The sequence below is a fragment of the Oreochromis niloticus genome, linkage group LG7, assembly GCF_001858045.2.
Source record: "Oreochromis niloticus isolate F11D_XX linkage group LG7, O_niloticus_UMD_NMBU, whole genome shotgun sequence".
Classification (NCBI taxonomy): domain Eukaryota; kingdom Metazoa; phylum Chordata; class Actinopteri; order Cichliformes; family Cichlidae; genus Oreochromis; species Oreochromis niloticus.
The window spans coordinates 58593757-58615327 of NC_031972.2; the positions used below are offsets into that span (position 1 = coordinate 58593757).

The 21571-nt window shown below is 38.7% G+C and overlaps 1 protein-coding gene across 3 annotated transcripts in view; it reads left to right on the forward strand.

Moving 5' to 3' along the window:
* Positions 1 to 2640: 2640 nt before the first annotated feature.
* trim44 (tripartite motif containing 44) overlaps positions 2641 to 21571 on the forward strand; it is a 44643-nt gene continuing 25712 nt past the window's right edge. Inside the window, exons 1-6 of one of the 3 annotated variants that reach the window (XM_005470988.4) lie at positions 2641 to 2949; positions 3709 to 4390; positions 5674 to 5751; positions 13018 to 13314; positions 18796 to 18818; positions 19667 to 20383. In XM_005470988.4, coding sequence (XP_005471045.1) covers positions 3746 to 4390; positions 5674 to 5751; positions 13018 to 13314; positions 18796 to 18818; positions 19667 to 19826 — 1203 coding nt within the window. In that variant the 5' untranslated portion in view covers positions 2641 to 2949; positions 3709 to 3745 and the 3' untranslated portion in view covers positions 19827 to 20383. Of the gene's footprint in view, positions 2950 to 3708; positions 4391 to 5673; positions 5752 to 13017; positions 13315 to 18795; positions 18819 to 19666; positions 20384 to 21571 lie in introns of those variants that run through there. The other 2 variants (XM_005470990.4, XM_005470989.4) reach the window with 2 other exon arrangements.

Genomic DNA, 21571 nt, shown 5'->3' on the forward strand with positions numbered 1-21571 from the left:
AAATATGATTTTGCCAGTTAAATATTTTTTCATTGAGACGAAATCTTTTCTAGTAACAAGATATACGGGACAAGAGCTCTCCTCGACAAAGCAGCTCACAAACTTTGGCAAAAACAGCAGCAGGATCCATATTGAGTGGATGCAGAAGGCTTTTTTGGAACACAGTTTATGGTTATTTATGACATGCCATTCAAATCGGACTAACAGTCAGCAATTATTTGCCAAATATTGCTTGTGTGAAGCCCAGCTCAATAGCCTTTTTAGCTCTCTCTACAGAGAACAGCTTGTTTCGCATCATCTCTCTGTGTCTCTCTCCAGACCTCTAATCCGGTTCCATTGTCTCTCAGTGCAGTTTTATGGCTGGTAAGGACATGAACAGAAGGGTAAAGCAGACATCATAATTAGAAACTCCCCATTAACACCCATGCTAAAATTCTCGATTCGTCTACTCTTCCAGCTGAACCTTTTCCCGTATTATATAATGAATACATTAGAGTTTATAGCTGCCACTCACTTTGTTGTAATTTTTTTACAAATGTATGCATCAGCTGTAAAGAACCCTTCCTTTACTGCCCTTTAGATGGAGGCATCCATTCTTTCTGTTAACTATAAAATTAACTATAGCAATGTCTTCTCACCCTCACATCCTATTTTGAGCCACTGCAAAAGATGACAATAGGAGCCAACTAAACACATAAAAATGTAAGGTTGCTTTTAGGGGGTTTTTTTGCATTCAATTCATAATTCCAAGGCTACTGCTATGAAAATGCTCAGTTTTAATTAACACCTTAAATAATGTTTTTTACTTGTTGGAAAAATGACTTATATGCAGATGTGCTTTGGCTTTCTTATCTTAGTATAACAATACTATATTTCAGTAAATATTTGCATTTATATGCAATAATCTTTTCTGGCATCGTTGTATTTTTACTCAATTGTATATAGCATTTGTACTCTATTTTTATCTCATTGTATATTTTATTCTATTTTATTCTACTGTATATAGTATTTTATTTTATTCTATTCTGTACAGTTGTGTACTGTATTTATTCTTATTTTATTTTATTCTAATTTTTGCTTCATAACTTTTACACTGTCCACTTCCTGCTGTGACAAAACAAATTTCCCACGTGTGGGACTAATAAAGGTTATCTTATCTTATCTTATCTTATCTTATCTTATTTGTGATTTTAAACCTACTGCATCCAGGTTATTTTAGTTACATTTATGTATGTGTTTATTTTGAATATACTATGTATTTAACTGATTTAACAGCTGAACTTTTTGTAAACTAGAAGATTTGTGTGCAGCTTTAAGTTAGCATGTGCGGATGCTTAAGAGTCAAAGTTGTGTTAGCAGTATAATATGGTTGCTTCTATCATAGATGGAGTTTGCGCTGTACCATCATGCTTGTCATTTACTGCAAAAAATAAATAAATAAACACAATGTCTACATCGCTACTCCTCTAAAGTTGTACACATCCCACCATTTCTCCTTGAACACAAATTAACATCAGCTGATTGAGTGCGTAGGAAGAAAACAGCATGTTTGTGATTTCTCTTTCCCTTTCCATTCATCCTACGTTCAGGTAACTGAATCTATGTAACGCAAGTAATGACAGTGTGATGATTAAATTTAGTACAGTAACACATTACATTACTGAAAAATTTAATAGGATGACAGTAATCCAATGTCATGCATTACACATAACACTGAATTTTGGCCTTTTAAGTTTGAGTTGGTTGGGCTCCTGGCATGGACCTTGCTTTTAAGTATAGTCCACAAATTTTCAATACAGTTTATGTTGGGACTTTGAGAATAACGTCCAAGAGATTTATTGTCAGCCTGTGCAGCAATGTAAAACTCTCTTCAATGTGGACATTGATGCTGGAGTTCTTGCAGTTTCAAGTTCATGGCAGACTTGAGTCTTGGTGATTGCTGAGATGTTCCTGAACATCCTACCCAACTTCTTCTCATTTAAAGGTGACAGTCTCTGTCTTCTTCCAGCCCTCAGCAGTGGTGACACACACAAATAAGTTGTACTTACCGGTACATACAATTGTTTGAACTGATGAAGGCTCCAAGATAACTTCCCAACTTGTGCAAATCTCCCTCTCAGATCTTCAGTGAGTTCTCTGGACTTTGCCATTGTTTTGAGTTCACTTCAGTCCAGTGAGCGCTGTTAAACAAATCCTTTTGATGCTGGCAAATAGAAACTGCCAGTTGTTGTCAGTCATGATCCCTACCAAGAAGTTTATGGGCCATGGCTTTGTGAAGTCATCAGAACCACTTATTAAAATATTTACGTTAACGTATGCATACATTTCAGCGCATGTGTATATTTTGACCCCGTCTGTGAAAGTCCGCGCAGATCTTGTTTTGAAATCCCTTAAAGATATATGCTGTGCAAAGATTTCACCCCAAAACAAAACAGGCATGGCCCTGAAGACCTGGTCTAACCTCGTGACCGGTGATATATTAGTACATGACAAGGTCGTTTGGGGCTTTAGGTGCATTTGTAAAGTAAAAATAAATAGATAAAATATTTATATGAATAAAGAAAGCACGGAAAAATGTTAACCCAAACACAACAAATACGAGGCTTCGGGTCAGAGTTTCTCTGTCTTGGTTTTACTCGTCAAACGAGTTTTCTCTCTCCCGCCTCTGTGTGTCTCTACCGTTCCCAAACACACAGGAGACTGCTAGCAGGAAGTAGAAAAAAGAAGACAGCAGCTGACAAAAATAAGGAAGTAAACGTTGTCGATTTAGAGCTGGAGCTCCCTTTGTGCTGTAAAGTAAAAGTAGATAAGTCGACAGCTCAGCTGCAGAATTCAAAGTACGACGGCTGCGCTAAGGAAGTTAGCCGTCAAGCTAATTCTTCCACTGACTCCACATTAGCTCAAAATAAGCCCTGGAGAGAAAACACGAGGGAAGAGGAAGACAGACGAGTAAGTACACACTGCAGACTGCTGCAAACTGCCCTGCAGGATGAGGGAGAAAATCTCTGTGTGTTTGTGTGAGGAGGCACTGTGTGAATGTGAGTAAGAGACAGAGAACTGGCAGAGAGGGGCGGTGGAAGAGCGAAAGAGGGGGAGTTTTCTCTCCATTACAGCACTTTTTCTATCGGTTGTTTGTGTCAGCAGTGGAGAGAGTACACAAACAGAGCTCAAGAGAGGAAGGCTTCGAGGAGAAAGAGAAAGGAGACAAAAAAAAGTGTGTACCAGCCAGGCATGCATCTGTGCTCTCTTCATTCTGTTCAGCTTCACTCCTGCAGAGTGGTCTGAAAGGGGGCGGTGGGGAATGCACATAAAGACAAAAAAGAACAAGATATGAAAAGGTCAAGGCCTGACGACATAACCAGGGAGGTGAAAGAAGGAGAGCAGGGGAGTGTTTGGTCATGCTGAGGGCACAGGCATACACACTCAGCACTTTCTGTTTGTGAGTCAGTAAACAAAGTGAGTGTGTTTGCACACAAAGGCAGTTCAGTGACTGCAGATGTGGTGTGTGTATGTGTGGGGCTTGTGCTGTAATATGGCACTCGATGGCATTTCGTGTAGACGCCTGACAACATCTGTTTCGGGAATATTAAATCAGAAGGGATTAGTCCTGAGAATCTTGGACTTTCCCTTGTGCAAAGATGAGATGTGTTTACAGAAGGTCACAGCTATTTATAACCTGTCTTCTTCTCACTGTTTCTCTCCTATCAGACTTGGCTATCTGATACCTTGAATTTTTTCAGCCACCATGGAGCACAACGGAGAACCTGAGACAGGTTCTAATGAACTGAAACAAGAAGAGTTGCCGCAGATGGACGGTTCATGTGATGCGTGCGAGCCTGATGAGGCCCAGCCAGCGACACAAGTGTGCCCCATCTGCAGTTTTGCCTTCTGCCCCATCCATGCAGACAGACACGCCAGTAGCACGCATCATATGCTATTGCCCTATGACCATGAAGGCACACAGGCTAATGGTCTTGGCACAAACAGGGACTCCAGAGTTGGAGGTGCAGCTGAGGATGAAGCTGTGGGAGAGATGGCAGCTGAAATGGGTGCAAATCATGGGATGGCACCTCTTGGAGTGGCAGTAGTTAATGGGAATGAGCGGGTTGATCCTGAGGAAGGAGTAGGAGCCCATAACTCTCCACCTGTGGAAGCAGAGCTCGGCGAGGGAGCTGAGGGTGCAGAAGCAGGGCCAGAGGCTGGGGCTGCTGAAGACAATGGGAAGAGAAACAGTGTCACAGTAGAGAGATTGCGTTGCAAGGAGCATGGGCAGGAGGGCTCCCTCTACTGTAAACCTGATGAGAAGATCATCTGTGTGGTGTGTGCTGTGCAAGGTGAGCACAAGGAACATGAGATCATAACTCTGCATGAAGCCTACGTTTGGCAAAAGGTGAGATGCACACTTATGTAAGGTTTACACATATATATATATATATATATATATATATATATATATAGTGCACCTAATCTTTATGGCATGCCCCCCAACAGTATTTGCTCTGAAACATACAATGTCACATGTCTAGTTTGCATTTCTAATTTTGTATTAGGTAGTGTGCCAATCATTGTCTTCAAGTTGACTTGAGAGGGCTCTTTAAATATTTTTTCATGTGTTATATTTTAAATATAACAATGTCCCATGATAACCCGCAGGTCTTCATCAATAAATTAATTCTTACAGACACTTTCATTCCTGTGAAAGCTGTGAAAGAGAAATGAAACATTAAGAATACACCCTGATGTCCCTTTTGGTTTGGTGCCAATTATGGCTTCACCCTTACTCTGTTTTCCCAGATGGCCTTTTCACTTCAGGCATATTAAATAGAGCCACTGAGTCACAAGTTGTTTAGTGAAGCACTGCATTTGGTCCAGTAAGTCATGTTAATGTGTTGGATTTGTGAAAAAAGGTCCATCAAATCTGGGTTCATTTATGCAGAGCATGGTGTTTCTGATGATTACAGTTTCATTTCAGGTCAGATGTTCAGCACACTGATCACATTTGGGCTGTGCTATTGCACAGAGGACGTTTTAACAAGGTGATATGATCAGAAACAAGGGCTTAGTTTTGAATTAATGTTATGAGCAACAGAGGTTTTTGTTTGTGAGCGGTGAAATAAACTGATTTAGAAAGTCTGAGCAGGAGCCTTATTTGAAAATGGTCATCCAAAGTCAGTGAAACCTAACTGTGTAGAACTGCAGTGTTGTCTTTGGTGGTACAAACAAAAGTAGAGCAATACACTTAACTGACTTACATTTACAGACACATATGGATTGATTACAGACAAAGAGGGTCAGACATACAGCCCAAGGCCACAGTGTTTAGTCTAAACATCCCTTAGCTTTAATCCTGGTTCCTGGGTTAATGTACTCTTGTGGAGAAACTTTAACACCTTGTATGTTGCATGTCAAAATATGTAATATTGTAGTCTGTATTCTCCTCATAATGTTATTTTACTACCAGAAGAGTTTTTTTTGACACTGTCTTTGTGTAGAGTTTTAAACTAAAATGTAAACTCAATGGTGCTCTTTTGAATGACTGCAAGATTAAGGAGAACAAATAATTAGCCTGCTGCATGTCTTATTTGACTTGCACAAAAAGAATATCTGTGTGTGCTGTTTTTATAGTGGCCTACTGTGCTGTGTTTACCGCTTGTTTGTCTGTTGTATTTGCAGAGCAGGCAGGGTTATGACCTGCTGGGCTGTACACAACAGATGGCTGAGAAGATCAAGACCAAGTGGACCAACCCTGAGGTGAGTGCTAACCCCTGCGTACAGAAGCATAACACTTGTTATACAGCAAAGAACCATTTTTAGAAAACCTCTCCCAATAAATGTGCACGCGTCTGTTCTTAATTAATGAGCTCATACCAGCACGTATTAAAATAAAGTTTGAATATATTTGTGGTGATAAAAGGTGGTTTTGATTTCCATGCAAGGGGTGACAGGGCACCATCTGTATATTAATTTGGATTTTAGTGAGATTGTGCCATGTGTTTTGAGATTGAATATGCAGATTATTTTTGAAGCTGACATTTAAGAGACAGCTGAACAACCAGTAAGTGTGTAAGTGTTACAGAACATAAATTATTAGTCCTTTATTTATCCTTGTAAAAATCTCATTGAGATTAAAAATCTCATTTCCAAGAGAGACCTGGCATCATGGCAACAAAAGTCACATACCACATAGGTATATAACATTTAAAACAAATACAATATCCCATGTGTAAAATATATAATAACAGATCAAATTAAGAGTACATTAAAAACAATCACACTGAGTAAAAGAGCTGTTCTCTCATTCCTTTAAGACAGACTTAAACTCTCCCAAGGTAACCAATTCTGATAATTTCAGTTCCTTCTGCAGATTATTCCAGGAAGCAGGGGCAGCGTATTTAAAAGCCTTTTTCCCCAATTCTGTTCCGATTTTTGGGACAATCAATTGTATGATATTGTGCGAACGAAGGCTGTATTGGTTGTGGTTTTTACACATATAAACACATAAATAAGATGGAACCAGCCCAAGGAGGGATTTATAGATAAAGAGCAACCAATGGGAGAGTCTGCGAATATGCAAAGATGGACATTTAGCAGCAGCATACAAAGAACAATGATGTACACGATTTCCATAGCCAGTAATAAAACGTAAAGCACAATTGTACACAGTATCCAACCTCTTTAGGTAGTGGGCAGGTGCATTCATAAAAAGCAGGTCACCATAATCCAATAAAGGTAAAAAGGTTGCATGAATCAAGTGTTTTCTCACTTGGAGGGAGAAACAGGATTGGTTTCTAAAAAAGTAACCTAGTTTTAGGTTTAACTTCGACACAAGCCTTTGAATGTGAGTCTTAAATGACAAATTCTGATCTATAATGATCCCTAGATACTTGTAAGATGTGACCATTTCAATTTCAGTTCCTTGAATTGTTTTAGTCTTAGGAGACGTAGCTAACAACTCTTAAATATAAGAGGTTTGAGTTAGAGAGCAAAAAACAGTGTACTTATACAAAAAACCAGGTGCTTGAAGGTTTTTTACTTACTTGGGAGTAACTCCAGAGTCAAGGAAATGATGGTCGATTTTAATTCATATCCATGGACGTATTCAGGGCAAGCAGTGTCAGTCATAACAAAGTGAAGCTGCAGGCGCTGGGCATTTGTATATTTTAAATGCAAATGCATATTTATGCTGGCACAGTTGGGATGTCACTGATATGAAGTCCTTGTATGCATTATTTCTTGTCATGGCTTCTTTAAAAAAAAAGATGAATAGCGATTTTTTATTTTTTTATTTTTTTAAATCAACTAGGTTATATCTGTAGCAGCAACTTGTTTGATTTTGTAGGTTCTGTAGCTATGATCGAACATGATTTGAAGCCCTAACAAGGAAAAAGATATTAGTCTGTTACATTTTTTGTGTGCAGTTATAAATATGATATAGACAGTGCAGTGTCAGAAACGGCAGTCTAATATAGAAGTAGATTATGTCGTAAAGGGATTCAGCATTGTGTATATTCATTGTGCTGCTCCATGCACAGACCACAGATATTCCCTATTGTGTTAGGTTTCTGCAGATAGAAGTCAGCTTGAAGCGTGGCTTCATTGTGTGATTACTGAGTCATGACGTTTTCAGACTTCGGTTGATTTCACTTTTTTGACTCAGCACTTCTGTGCCAAGTCAGAGGTTGTATTTTTCAAAGTGACTGTGATCTAGGCATTGTCATGTAAAAAAATAAAGAGTGCTGAATACTGAATGCCCCGTAGCTGTTGTTAAACCCTTTTTGAACTGGGTAAGCTGACAAAAAAAAAAAATCAAGTATTCAGTCTTCGACTCAGAATATGCATATTGTGTAAAATACAATGTTGCATTGCAGTGAATTTTTATTGTTTTATAATTCCTAATTAAGGAAATAAGGTGGACGAATTATCCAATATAATAATGAAGATCGTATCTTTACAGGACTGTTGTGCTATTTCACTACTTTTGTTCATTTGTTAAATCCACTCAAATTCTATGGCTCACACACACATCTGACTCATACATGCAGGGCTGGCTTTGTGTACCAGCATCTTACTGGTGGTAGTGCCTTCTGCAAAGGCAGTTGCTGGTGTAAGCATTGAGAGGCGGGATATGTGACATAGATTTGTTTCTTCTTCTCAGATTGTCTCAATCATCATGACACAGCTGTAACCTTACTTTACCATTTTCATCAAATCTTTTAGGTTGCCCTCCAAAAACAAACATGGTAACCTTTTTCTTAATGTCAGCCTAAACAAAAGCTATTCACACTGAATTTTCATGACAAGTCAACCTTGAAAGCAGTTGCTGTATTTCCATTACAGATGCCATAGCGGGGGCATGTTCTGCCACTGAAAATAAAACCTGACCACATATACCTAGGAGTTGTGCACTGAGAGGTGTGACAAACAAAGGCAGGATTGGGAATGTGCGTCCGTGGTCTCGGCTATTTACCATTTAAAGCTGCAGTACCTGTTCTCTCTCTCAACCACCTCTACAGCCCCTGTTCTGCTGTATGCTCTGCTTTTATAACTGTGTCAGAACCCATCGGTGAGCCGTGGCACACGAGAGCATTGTTGAATACATGCAGAGATGTGACCCAAGCACAGTGGCGTAGTGTAACCGGTTAATTTGACTGGCCTGTGAGAGAGAACACGTTTTCTGGCAGCCAGCACCCCACCCAAGTTCATGTGTATTATCATAGTAAAATATCAGTGCCACCCCAAGGACTTCCTGGGGTTGTTTCGCTGTGGATGTGCAGTGTGCTTGCTGAAAACCTCTTACCTGCTTGCTCACAGGGCACTGTGTTAGAGACTATTATGTGGCATGTCAGCATGTCCTTTCGGCTCTCTCAAATGTCAGCGTCACTTATTATGCATGACAGGAAAGTCAGAATGACTACTTGCGCTGAGAAAGTGTGTGTGTGTGTGTGTGTGTGTGTGTGTGTGTGTGTGTGTGTGTGTATAAAATAGAGGGTAAAGAAAAAGAGGAGCTGGAGGAGGTTAAATTGCATGGTATTGACATCTTAAAACACTTCAGAGAGAAAGAGGGTCTGAGTGGCTGACTGTGTGTAGGTGAGAGGTGGATGAAAGATTTAACCCTTGACTTGCATTTGCTTATTAATTCTAATCTGCTTATGTACTTTGCCACAGGCTTGGGGATTTTAATCTCTGAGCTCATATTGTAATTCTCCACAGGGGACTAGAATATAAGGGGGAAAAACAGTGATAAAACTGCATACATATTAATAGAGGGCCAGAGGCGTAACATAATTTGAGGAGTAAAGATGGCCGTCTGTCAGTCAGTCAGCCAGTCAGTCACCTGAAGTTAACTATAGTAAGAGAGCAGGTGAAGCATGTTGGGGTTTCAAAACCACAGCAGTACGTAGTCAGCATATTTACTTCATCTCATGTTTTATTTACTTTTTACTCGTTTCTACCAACCAGGGTGCCGTCTAGGGCACATGCAGTCCACAGAGCCTCTCAGCTACAGAGAGAAGAGTCCATTAGCAGCACAGCAGTATCAGCCCAGTCACAACTGTGTATGTGTGTGCAGTGGATACATCCATTTTCCCTGCCTCATAAAATCTACAAGAGCAGCAGACACATTAAAGGTGTCTTAGGAAGCTGGGGTTGAAGAATAGACAGGAGAGACATGAAAAGACTTGGCAGACTTGGTAGTGTTAGGTTTATTCACCCCTCTCTACCTTATCCTATTCTTTCTCTTCCTACCTCCTTTTGCTCTTTAGAGCTGTCATTCCCCTTTTATTTTTCCATTTTAATTGAATTTATCAGTATCATTCCCAAGAAAGTTTCTTGGCTGACATTCCTTTATTGAAACCAATAAAAAGGTGTTGGAAATTGAAACTATGCTATTGCAAAACCAAACACCTCCTGTCTCACTTTTATAACTTCCGCCGCTTCTCTTTTTTCTTATTGTTTTATATGACTATAGCAGAGATGTTGTTATTCAAATCAATTTTCTGTCCCTTGCTTTGTTGTGTTAGAGGCTAAATTGGAAAATCTAGTTTCTGGGAGAGATAAAAGAGAGTGAGGGAGAGTAGTGTTCACTTGGAACAGGGCCACTGTTGCTAAGGGCAAGGACAGTTCAAATCCATTTAGTCCTAATGTTCTATTAATGCTTTTTAAGCCTTTTTAAAAAAAGCATCACACCAAACAGAGCTGTGAATAGGCAGTAGCGTCTGCTGTGATTTGGAAGAACAGAGAAACAAATCTATCTGAACGCTGTTGCTTAAAATAAATCCCTAAAGCACAAACATTTTTACCACTCCAATTAAAAAAAAAAAAGAAGAGATGATTATTTTTCATCCCTTAAAAACAGGGAAAGTTTGAACCTTTGTATCAGTCAGTTAATTTTAGATGTTTTGATCATTGTGCTCATAGACCGTGAGCAGTCTTTTGAAACTTTTGGAGTTGACTACAAATTAAACGAAAATTTTTAAATTTTTAAAGTTGTGTATTTTTTTCTGATTTTTTTTTTTTTCCGGCCCTAATGAATAACACGACCAGTCACAAATTTCAGTCTTAGCAGAAAGTCAAGGCCATTCTCTGTCTTGCTGTGTCATTAACACAGCTGCTGCTTTTGTAATTCAGTCACTAATGGTGTAAAACATGGACGTAGCTTATGGGTCACAAAAATCAGCTAATGCGGGAATGTTTTCAACTTGCATTCTATTTATAGGCCACCAGATGGTGTTAGCTGTGGTTCCAAAAAGACTTCCGATCTTTGGAAGTCTATGGAAAAACAGCTTTTTTTTCTCTCCCCCTCTAACTTTGTAAATCTTGGTCATTTTGTTTCCGAATGGAGGGTTATCCATGTAGGCTGCAATTTTACGATCAGCCCCTCTCCTTTTTTCATGGTTTTTTTTTTGTTTTTTTTAATTTGGATTTTTTTCTAATATCGAGGCTTCAAAATGGCACTTAAGAAACAAATGAATGCTCACGCTGTATCTTTACTCCAAGTAGTTCCCAGTAAGCAGTGGACTGTTGTCCCTCCCGAGGCCTCATTTTGTGGCCTTAGTTTGCAGCATTGTAAATGAAGATTAGCACGCATGAGTGCTTCCTCCTTCTTACTTTCCAATCGGGACAAATTCTCAGAGAAGCTTCATTGCTGAGTGAAAGGTCCGATGGCAGAGAGCTCTTGCTTCTCAACAAACAAAGAACTGATCCAGGATCACAGCCTCCATCTGCCTCATAGGCCATGGGGCCTCAGAGAGAACCACTAGAGATGGTTGAGAGAGAGGACGCCTAATTCCGTGTATTCATACCATAGCTTTTGCTTTGGGAAGGTTTGTTCTTTATGGTTCCTGATTTAACTGTTTTGGGTCTATTATCTAATGCCTGTGTGACCACAAAACAACATGGGATCACACCAGCCACAATGCCAATGAGATGTTCAGCCTTGGCCTTCACTGTGGCAAAAAAGACTGTGTACAGTCCTTTTGTGTACAGACATTTGTCCAGATTATTAGAATGTTTAAAATCGAAATTCTACAGTGAAAAACGTTCATCTGTCCATGTTTTCGCTCATATAGTTGTGAACCCCTGCCTATTTATAGTCCTGAGGCACTCACTGTCTCAACTTTACTCTGTTGGGTCTTTCCTGACATATTTTAAATATTTTGCCATGTTAGAATTAACTTCAGAGTGTTTTTTTAAAAACAAGTAATACAGCTTCTCAGTTTCAGCATTGATGTGTTTCCTTGGTACTATTTTCTATAAACTTTAAATTATTTGAAAAGTATTGCATTTTCTTTTTATTTACATTCCACACAGCATCACAGTTGTTTTGGCATTTTAGAATAAATGAACTCAGCGAGACTCATGTAGTCAATGCTGGTCCTATCTCTCCAGTATTCTACAATGGGGGGCTTTGATACAAGTAGGTCTTGACAATGAATGAAACTTTGTTACTAGTCTAACCCAGTTGTAGTTTTTTGTTCTTTATCTGAGAGAAATATATTCATGGCATTGATTTTGGTGAAGATAAGAGAAAAAATAACTCTTTGCTTTCCAATTAGATGTTAACTAACTCCCTCTGTCTTATTCAGAATGAGCAATGTGCATGTTTTTCTCTCCTCATACAAAGAAAGTAAATTAAAAGTGTTACTTCTTGTGCTTGGTTTAATGGGCAATTTGGAGAATCTGATTGCTTGTGCAGAAATGGCAAATACACGATAAAACTTTGGGCCCCCAGGGGCCATGGCTCTGCCAACCTTAGTAAAGACTGATGATTCTTTGCTTCACTGGAGAGAGGGAGACTGAGGGGAAACAAGATTAAATAGATGGAAAGGAAGAAAGTGAAGTTCTGCTCAAGGGAAAACGGGAGACAGAGCAGCTGATGTTCATAGATTGAAGCAATTATATTCAGGAGCAGAGATCATGACAAGGGATTTTGGGTTATTTTACCTCATGACAGCATCTTCATTGGAGGTGGAGTTTTGTCTAGACAGAAGGACTGCAGGAACGAGTTTGTTTATTGAGGTGTTTTAACGTAATGAGTCATAGCTAAAGAGAGGCTCATTGGGGAATGGGCAAAGGAATTAAAAAGGTATCTCAGTGAGCAGTTCTGCTGCCTTGAAAGCCAAAACAGATGGCTTGCTGTGGTAGAAGGAGCCTCTGAGATCTCTATCTGCAGATGGGATGCATGGAGTTTGCCTTTGGGGAATCTAATATATATATATATATATATATATATGCTATCAATTAGTTAATGCATGACAGAGACCTGTAGGCTTGCTGGAATAATGTTCACATTTAAATGTATAAAGTCCCTATCTGACCCTCGCATGCATCGCTTTTAATTGCTTTTCCCCCCTGCATTCAGATTTTGAGTAGCTCATTGTGGTTTATTCTGGTTAATTTGTGGCGGCTGTATTTCTCTGTTTTGTGGTGAGTTAAATTTGCCCTGTTCATTCTTTCTTTCTCATTGTTTCCTTCTTTGTCTTTTTGAACTCTTTCAACATTTCTGTTTACATATCTTAGATGTCTACTGAGGAACTTGAGGAGTATGTGAACAGTCAGTTTGAGGAGCTCCGCAAATTGGTGCTACTGGAAGAGAAGAGGACCCTTCACCTGGTAGACCTTAAAGAAGCATTCCTCACAGCATCTGCTGCTGAGAAAATCGCAGAGATCACTCTTGAGACTGAAAAGCTTCAGGAAGAAATGGCCAACATAACACACCAGCTATGCCTGCTGGAGCAGGCTGAGGCGCAGGCAATAGCTCCTGTAGTGGCAGTAGAGGCCCTTTTAGCAGGGCCTGGAGCAGCTCACAGAGTGCCGGTAAGAGTAACATTCATAACGTTTTGTTTTTATGAGGAATGTTTACTTTCTTAAACTTTTTACATGCAATGGGGAATATAATTGTTGTGCCTTTTAAACAAAATCTGATTTTTGTTTATTTATTTATTTATTTATTTAATTATTTTATAACTATTTTCTTTATGTTCTTAGACTTTTATGCTACCTATTTCTTTGACCAGTTAAGCAGGAACTATAGTGTTGCAGAGACTATATAAAAGCAGTCATTCCTGTTTTACTATAATGAAATCTGCCTGTGGGACACATCCCATCTTGATGCATTGTAATGCAAAGTCACCAGACGAGTCCACACAGTCTCAGACACTAACATCTACCTAGAGCTTTAAGCTTACTGTCAAAATGTACGTCGTGAATCGAAGTATGCCAGCAGGCTTGCAGCCACAGAAACTATACCGTACCCAGTACACTGGAGCCTTTCCATTTGCATATTTAAACAAGCTTGTTTACTAACTAGACCTAAAAATGTCATTTACATACCAGTCTTAGAACATTAACCAAGTGATCAAGAAATTTAATGAAAAGCCAATGTCTTACTTGCATGTTTGATTGAACTTGGCACCCTAATTAGCAACATCACAGCACAAGGTCTGTTGAGAGGATTTTGAAAGATTGATTAACTCATGTAACATGAGAATATGCTTGTAAAATCAGTGCTATTGCTCTTATCTAAAAAAGGTTATAGGTAGTTTTAAGGTAGGATGAATAGACAACAAGAACTGCAACACAGAACAGTTATCAGCGTTACATAAAGCTGTGTTTATTTGCTTGTGATTAGGCCTGAAAATGGTCTTGCACATAAGATCTTTGTTTCAAGAAGAATGCTGTCAGCCATGGGCGCTTGATCCCAGGTCGTCCACTTGAGATGATTTTCTTCCAAATACTTAAGAAACCTTCTGCAAACAGCAATATTTATAAGGAGAACAGGTGCCATCATGCACAGCTTTGTTCCAGCTGAAAAGAGACACTGGATCTACAGTATTTATTCATTATACATTATACTTATATATATTGAAATTATGTTTTCTCCCTGTTCTCTCCTCTGTTAATGTGATGCATGTAGATAGATGCAGATAAAGCCTAAGCTTTTGGCTGCAATGTAAGGCCAAATACCCTTTTGCTATAGTATTGGCAGTTATAAACACATTTAGTCTTTTTACATATTGGCCCCTTGGTGAAAGTTTACACCTTGTGCCAAAGAACTGCACGCACCTGCACATGTGTGCAACTACACTATATATTATTAAGGTTTGCATGTATGTGACCTCTTGCACTGTGAAGGGTTGCAACCCATCTCCTCACATGTGCATCAAACTCTGTGGCACTTCACTGCGTGTCTCATTTGAAAATTGAAGAGAAGGCTTTTACTGCTCATGGCCCCAAATTAAAATATCGCACTGGTCCATTTGTCACTCTCTATATTTCAGTCACTGCAGTTAAAAGAGGAGGCTTGAGTGTTCCCTGGAGGTTCTGTGCACAACTAAGTAGGTTGTAGTAATGGCAGTAGCTGATGTGTAGATTGCCTTTCTTGCTGAGAAATTAATCCTAATGGGCCAAGTTCATTATGGCCCTAAATGAATGTCGATGGGTAAGCTGTTTGTTGTCATGTGTTAGTTATTAATGGAGTAACTAAAAAGCAGCGTTATTCGTTCACTGGAGATTTGTGTCGGTACAGAAAGAGAAGTTAAGTAGCTGCTCACTTATTACATATCTTGCTGTGTATTCAAGTGAATATACAGTACCATCTGACGCTATCACTCACTTGTTTATCTACAACATTTTGGTGCTCCCACAGCACTTGTAACTGTTGCATGTTTCATGTAGTCCTCCTGCAGTGTGTTGGGTAACAACCTTTCATGTTGTCATGGATGAAACTAAACATTTTTGATGACTCCACCAATTATTGATAGGACTGGATGTTTAGCCAAATTTGGGATCAGTCTTTTTAAACTTTTATCTAGGCTGGATGGGAGCCTTAGTACACAACCATTTAAGATCCGTCTATGATGGTAGATGATAAATGGTATGTTGGTTGCTGGTCAGAATCTGGTTGGGTCACACTATGAATTTCATAGAATTTACCCAAAACCACACTTGTTTACTTGGTGCCAGGTAGTTTGTTAGATGTTGTGCTTTGGATCCATTATTTTCCTCCTTTTTTGGGACTAGTTTCCACACCATGATGCTGCAACCACAGTTTTCAATTGTGTGGATTATACTAATGAAGTGAGGCTCAGTGCCTGGTTTCATGTGGTTGGGAAATGTGGCCAAATGGTTCATTTCAGATGCTTTATAGCACTCCTAGAAATAGCTTGCATCTGACCATCCCACTAATAAAAATCTTATTGGTGAAGTGCCGTGCTACTGATTGTGCTTCTGTAAGGATTTCCCATAATGAATTAACAATATACTTTCATAGCCTTCCTTTGGTTTGACATTGTGGAGAATTACATACAGACTTATACGGAAGAAAATGGGTTGAATACATTTTAACAAGATTTGGAAAATTAGAAAGGGGTCTGAAAACTTTTCACATGCTGTATGCGGTCCCTGTTTGCTTTTTTGGATTACTGTTTATTTCTCTTCTTGTAAAGCTCAATCTAATCCTGCTAGTCCGGGAGCTACAGTTCACCCTCCAGCCCTTTTGGAATTGGTGCTTTGAGTCCAACTTTTTACAAGAAAAGAAGGATTTACTTTTTCAGACAATTGCTGCTTTGTATGCATATCAAGGCCAAATACTGTGGCCATGTAACTGCAAGTCTGTGGGATATATAATCTTTGATTTTAAATATATCTTGCACGCAGACCCATCCTTTTAACATCCTTTGGATGAAAATTAAACAAGTGAAAGGAGTTAGACAAAAATATTAAAAGTTACAGTCTATTTGTTATCACATTGCTCAATTTCCATCTTTTCATTAAAAAGTGGCTGTAGGTACTCATTTATATAATCATTAAATTTGTGTTTACTTAAACAATTACTGATGACAGTACAGTAATTAAAAAAACACACATGCCCCTGGGCAGGAAGCAGTCTTACAGCTAAAAGGGCGATATGTGTCAGCTAAAATATCCATACAGATACACAGAGAGCACAGCAAACACAGTAACTGAACATGCACACTAAAACGACAGGACTATAGAAGATGGTACACAACAGGTGCCTGACTGTAGACTAAACACGGTTAATACTGTGCAGACAGAGTTTATGTGAAATTCTTAGCGTATAAGTACAGAAGTGGATTTCTAAGTTCTTCTCGGATTATATCTTAGAAAAACAGACACTGAACCTCACTAAGCTATAAAGAAGATCCAGCATGAACAGAAAGCTAAGAAGCCTCATTATTCAGGCAATCCGAGTCAGAACAAGTGACCTAACCCTCACTTAGTTCTGACCCAAGTCTGCTTTGTTCGGTTTTAATATTTTATACATGTTAGCAGGATTTTGGTTTAAACCATTTGAAAATGATAAGAAATAATATTTTAACAATAATTTTTCTTTTTTTTCCCTTCATTTTTTCTATATTTATTATTTATGACTGTACAAATGGGGTGTCAAATGAAATATATTTTTTTGCTTCAGATCATTTTTTACACTTTTCAGTTGATGCTTAAAGCTTCAAATAAGATTAAGTTGTTATTTGAAAAACAGATCATTCTTTTAGGATATTTTCGTTTTAAATTCTCTGAGCAGCTCCTGGTTGCATTGTTTGATGACTGTTCGACTGTGGTTTCTTTCCAGCTTTGAGAGACCAGTTTTTATGTGTGCACATAATAACTAAGTTGCCCTAGGCCATGTGAATAATGTAGGAAATGTTGAATCTGGGCTTATTCAGACCTTAAGGGATATTTTTGTCTCTATTGAAAAGGTAACCATAGTCCTATAGCTGACATCTTCTTTCAAACTGCACATTTCTTTTAATTTTGTTCCATTAAAAACTCTTAATTGGACAAAATAAAAATGATGAACACAGCAGAACTGTAACACAAGCCTTATTTGTACTCATAAACTGATCTAGTCAAAACAAAGAAATAGATTATGTGTTACTAATAGACAGTTGGCCTGCAATAAAAAAAAGACTTGCATGATAAGGTGAAATGTGAAACGGACATGAATATGATATATTTTGCCTTTAACAGCTAGTATGCATAACCCTATTAGGCCTTTTTAAATAAAACTTCCATTTCATTAAAAAAATGAAATGGAAGTTTCTATTAAAATGTGATTTACCTCATTAAAAAGCCATATTTGCTTTAACAGCACAGACAAAACAAGATTAATAGTGATTCATAAGCATTTGGACAATTTGTCATTTTGCCTCTGTATACCACTGCAGTAGATTTTAAATCGGACAACCAAGATTTGATTAAACTGCAACATTTCAACTTTAATTTCAAGGGTTGATACAAAAAACAAGTTTTGTATTAGCTGTTTAGGAATTACAGCCATTTTTATACACAGTCCCTTATTTTCAGAGGCTAGAAATTAATTGACTTGCAATCAGTTCCAGGCTCGTTCCCTCAGTATTGCATGACAAATTAAGGGGATAAAAGATCTAGAGTTGATTCCAAGTGTTGAAGTTGCAGCTGTTTACTGGAACTTTCCATATGAGGTCCGAAGAGATGTCGATCATTAGGCTGAAAAATCAAAATAAACCTATCAGAGAGAAAGCAAAACCTTTAGGAGTGGCCAAATCAGCAATCTGGTGCGTTATTAAACAGAAGGAATATTGGCCAGTTTAGCAACACCAAAATGAATGCAACATCACAGAGGACAACAAAATATGGATTGGGGGGGTGGAAATGTTTTTGAAATGTCAAAAACATTTCAAGGAGGTAGGAGTGTCATTGTTTAAGTCTATACCTTCATCAATGTAAAAACAGGAGTGTTCAATATAAACACATGTATAAACATGTATGTATGGCATGTTAATTTCTCACTGTAAAGATTTCATGTCTACAGTCGAGCAGTAATTTAAATGTGACAGATTTGCTTCGGGAAATAATGAATTTGCATCTTCTAGGATTGGATGAGATTTCATTTACTTAGTTGGTATTCACATAAAAAAGGCATTTTGCTTGCAATGGTGATATGAGTGTTCCACGCTGGCAGTGTGACATTGAAAAATCTTTTAAGCTCCAATCAAAATTAAATAGAACGGCCTGCACATGAGTAATGTTTGCAGCTTTGTTCCAGTTTGTTCCTTTAAAAGCTCATGAATATACATGAGCACAAGTGCAAAATGAAACTAAAAATTAATGGGTCAGATTTTAAGCCACACCAGCTGTGGACTGCACTCATTTAAATTGAGTTATTTTTTTGTTACTCAAAATGCATGCAAAAAGATGTCAAATGGGTTTTGTTTTTTTTTAAATATGTTTTTCTTTCTCCCTCTCTCACTATTTTCTTTCTCCCCCTGTCCCTCTATTTGTCATTATTTTCAGCACAACATTGAGGCCAGGCCAAGGTAAGACTGCCCGTATGATTCATGTTCAGCTTTTTATAGCAGAATAGTTTAACTGTGACTGAAGACCCCTCTGTACCTCCTCCTTCTCCAACATCTTCCACTATGACTCTAACTAGCATTCATCTCACATACAGTCACACACCTTACAACTTTTTTTTTTTTTTTTTTTACCTTCCCTCTAACAACCTGTCATTTCCTCCCTCAAACATCACCCAAACTCACACACATCAAGCCATTCCATGCCTCCAAACCTATTCAGTCACATGCAAGTCACATCTGTGCCCCAGCAAGGCAATTAGTAGTCCTCTTCTGAGTGTCCCCCTGGAATCAGAAGAGGTGACAGTCTGCCTGGTCCAATAAAAGTGCTCAGAACAGCTGCTGGCAAGATGCGTGCACGTGTGCATGTGTATATGTGCATGCATTCCCTCATCTGAGCCATTTCAAAAAGCCCAAAAGTTTCTTAAAAAGAAAAAACATGGTTAACATGTTTCCTAACTAATGTCTGGATCCATAGTTAATCCTTGAATACAATATTATCAGTGATAAATTTAGGGCGTATCTAGGCTTGCATGCATTTCTGACAGGATCGCTGCATCATCAGCAGGATCAAGTCTCACTATCTTATACATCATTGTATTTACATCTCTAATGTCTCAAAGCGGGTAAGGTGTGCCTACAGACGTGTAGAAGGGAGATTTCTTTCTCAGCTACTATGTGTTAATTTGCGTCGTGGTTTGTCTATACTTTGTCTTTCACCGTTCTGTCTGTGTGTGTCAGGCGATCTGAAATGGATAGTCTCACTCTTATTGATCTGTTGACATGAAAACCTCTCTACCGTCTTCCACCAGAACAGGAGCACTCCTAACACCATCTGTTGTCTCTGCCTTCCTGCTTAGCTGTCTCTGTGGGCTTTCATCTCAAAAGTACTCCTCCCCTCTACAGACACACAAATACACACAATACACAGATTCAGACAGCTTCAGCAAATGCCAGTTGATCTGTCTTTAAAGAAAAATTTTATATTTATTTAACGTAAAGACTGAATATAAAAATAGTTGTGTGCCATGTATTACACTTTTGATGGACAATATCCTTGTTTCCAGCAAATAGAACTTTAATTTTTAATTAAACTTTGTACTGCTGACATTTGTGCTGCCTGATTGTGGGAAATGTACTTTATTTTCTCCCTGGAGTGTAATGTTCTTTTTAATAAGAAATGAACACATTGGCCAGGGCTGGCGCATGGTGCCAACATGCAGTGTGTTATTGATTGGTCAGCCACTATTATGACCCTGAAGTTCTAGACCAGATGGCGGCAAGCTTGGACTCGAGGGTGAAATGAAGCTAATAGTTTGCCTTTGGTCAAGGTTAACCTCTACATCTCTGTGTGCGCACACACACACACACACACACACACACCCTGATATAATTACTCCGACATATTACACTAAAACGCAGTGTGTGCAGAATTTACCATGGCTGGTGTAAAATGGCACCGATCTGGAGACAAATGAAAGGAAAAAACCAGAAAGGTGTGTTTGAAAGAGCTTGATGTAGGATTGTGTTTGTTTGTTTTGGGGTGGGGTTTTTTGTTTTTTTTGGGGGGGGGGGCTTACTCATCTTACAACTTGAAGGTGAAGCAAACATAAAGGTAAGCAGGAAAAAGAGATGAAGTGGAATAGGTGTAGGGAGGAAATAAAGAGAAAGAGAAAATAGATTTTAGAGGATCAAGCATGGAAAGGATGTTTAGGGTTATGTGCAATGGGATCCAGACAGCAAATTGATTATGGAGCAGAAACACTAATCCGCTGTCTGAGCCCCATATCGCTGCCGTAGACAGAGCATTCCCGTAGGACCACAATCCTGCACCCACACACATCTTTCCTGGTCTTGCTCATCAATACAAACCCCTGCCTCTCCCCAAGCCGCTTAACATAGGTACTCCATGCCTGCCAAGATTTGTCCTCCTCTGAATATAAATCTTGCTTCGCTCCCTCCTCCTTCTCCTAACCATTTCTCTGCTGGTCCTAATATGATGCATTGCAAATTTCACTCTTATTCCTTAGCTTTAATCTGAGCGCCTCCCTTCCAGCCCTTGTTCCTGACTTTTAAGTTTTTACATATGTTTGTATATGTGTTTGTCTGGTGTGGATTTAAAGTATACAAAGCTTTTTGAGTGTAAGGTTTGTATGAATTCAGATTTGCGAATTGGAACATTATTTGTCGTCATTTATCTAATTTATCTCTTATCTCTCTTCATGAATCATTTTGGTGGTTTTATATGCTGCATGTGCTCATAGATAAATGGTTGAAGGTGGAAATATCTCATGCTTGCAGCGTTTGGCATTTAATGTATCTGTTTTATAAATTTAATTTTACAAGTATTTATTAAATTAAAGTTAATAGGCATTTCTCTCCCTTTCATAGCTTATATATGTACAAACTGGAAGAAAACGTTTGCAAACCCTGGGCAATTAGCAGAATTTCTGCATTGATTACTTCTGCAAAGAACCGTATCTTTTCAGCAGTCGTTTGTCTTGCCTGTTGCAGATTTTCATGAAAAGTGGGAGAGCATAGGGAAAGTATATTCATTTGTGCTGTCTGCATTTCCACCATTCTTGCAACACAAAATGGTTGAAGCAGAATGAATGCACAAAATTACAGTGTTTTTGATTTTGTAGAGATTACTGTAGGTGCTTTTTGTCGTTACCCTTGCCTACCCCATTGCTTTCATGAGAGCTGCAGCTGTTCTG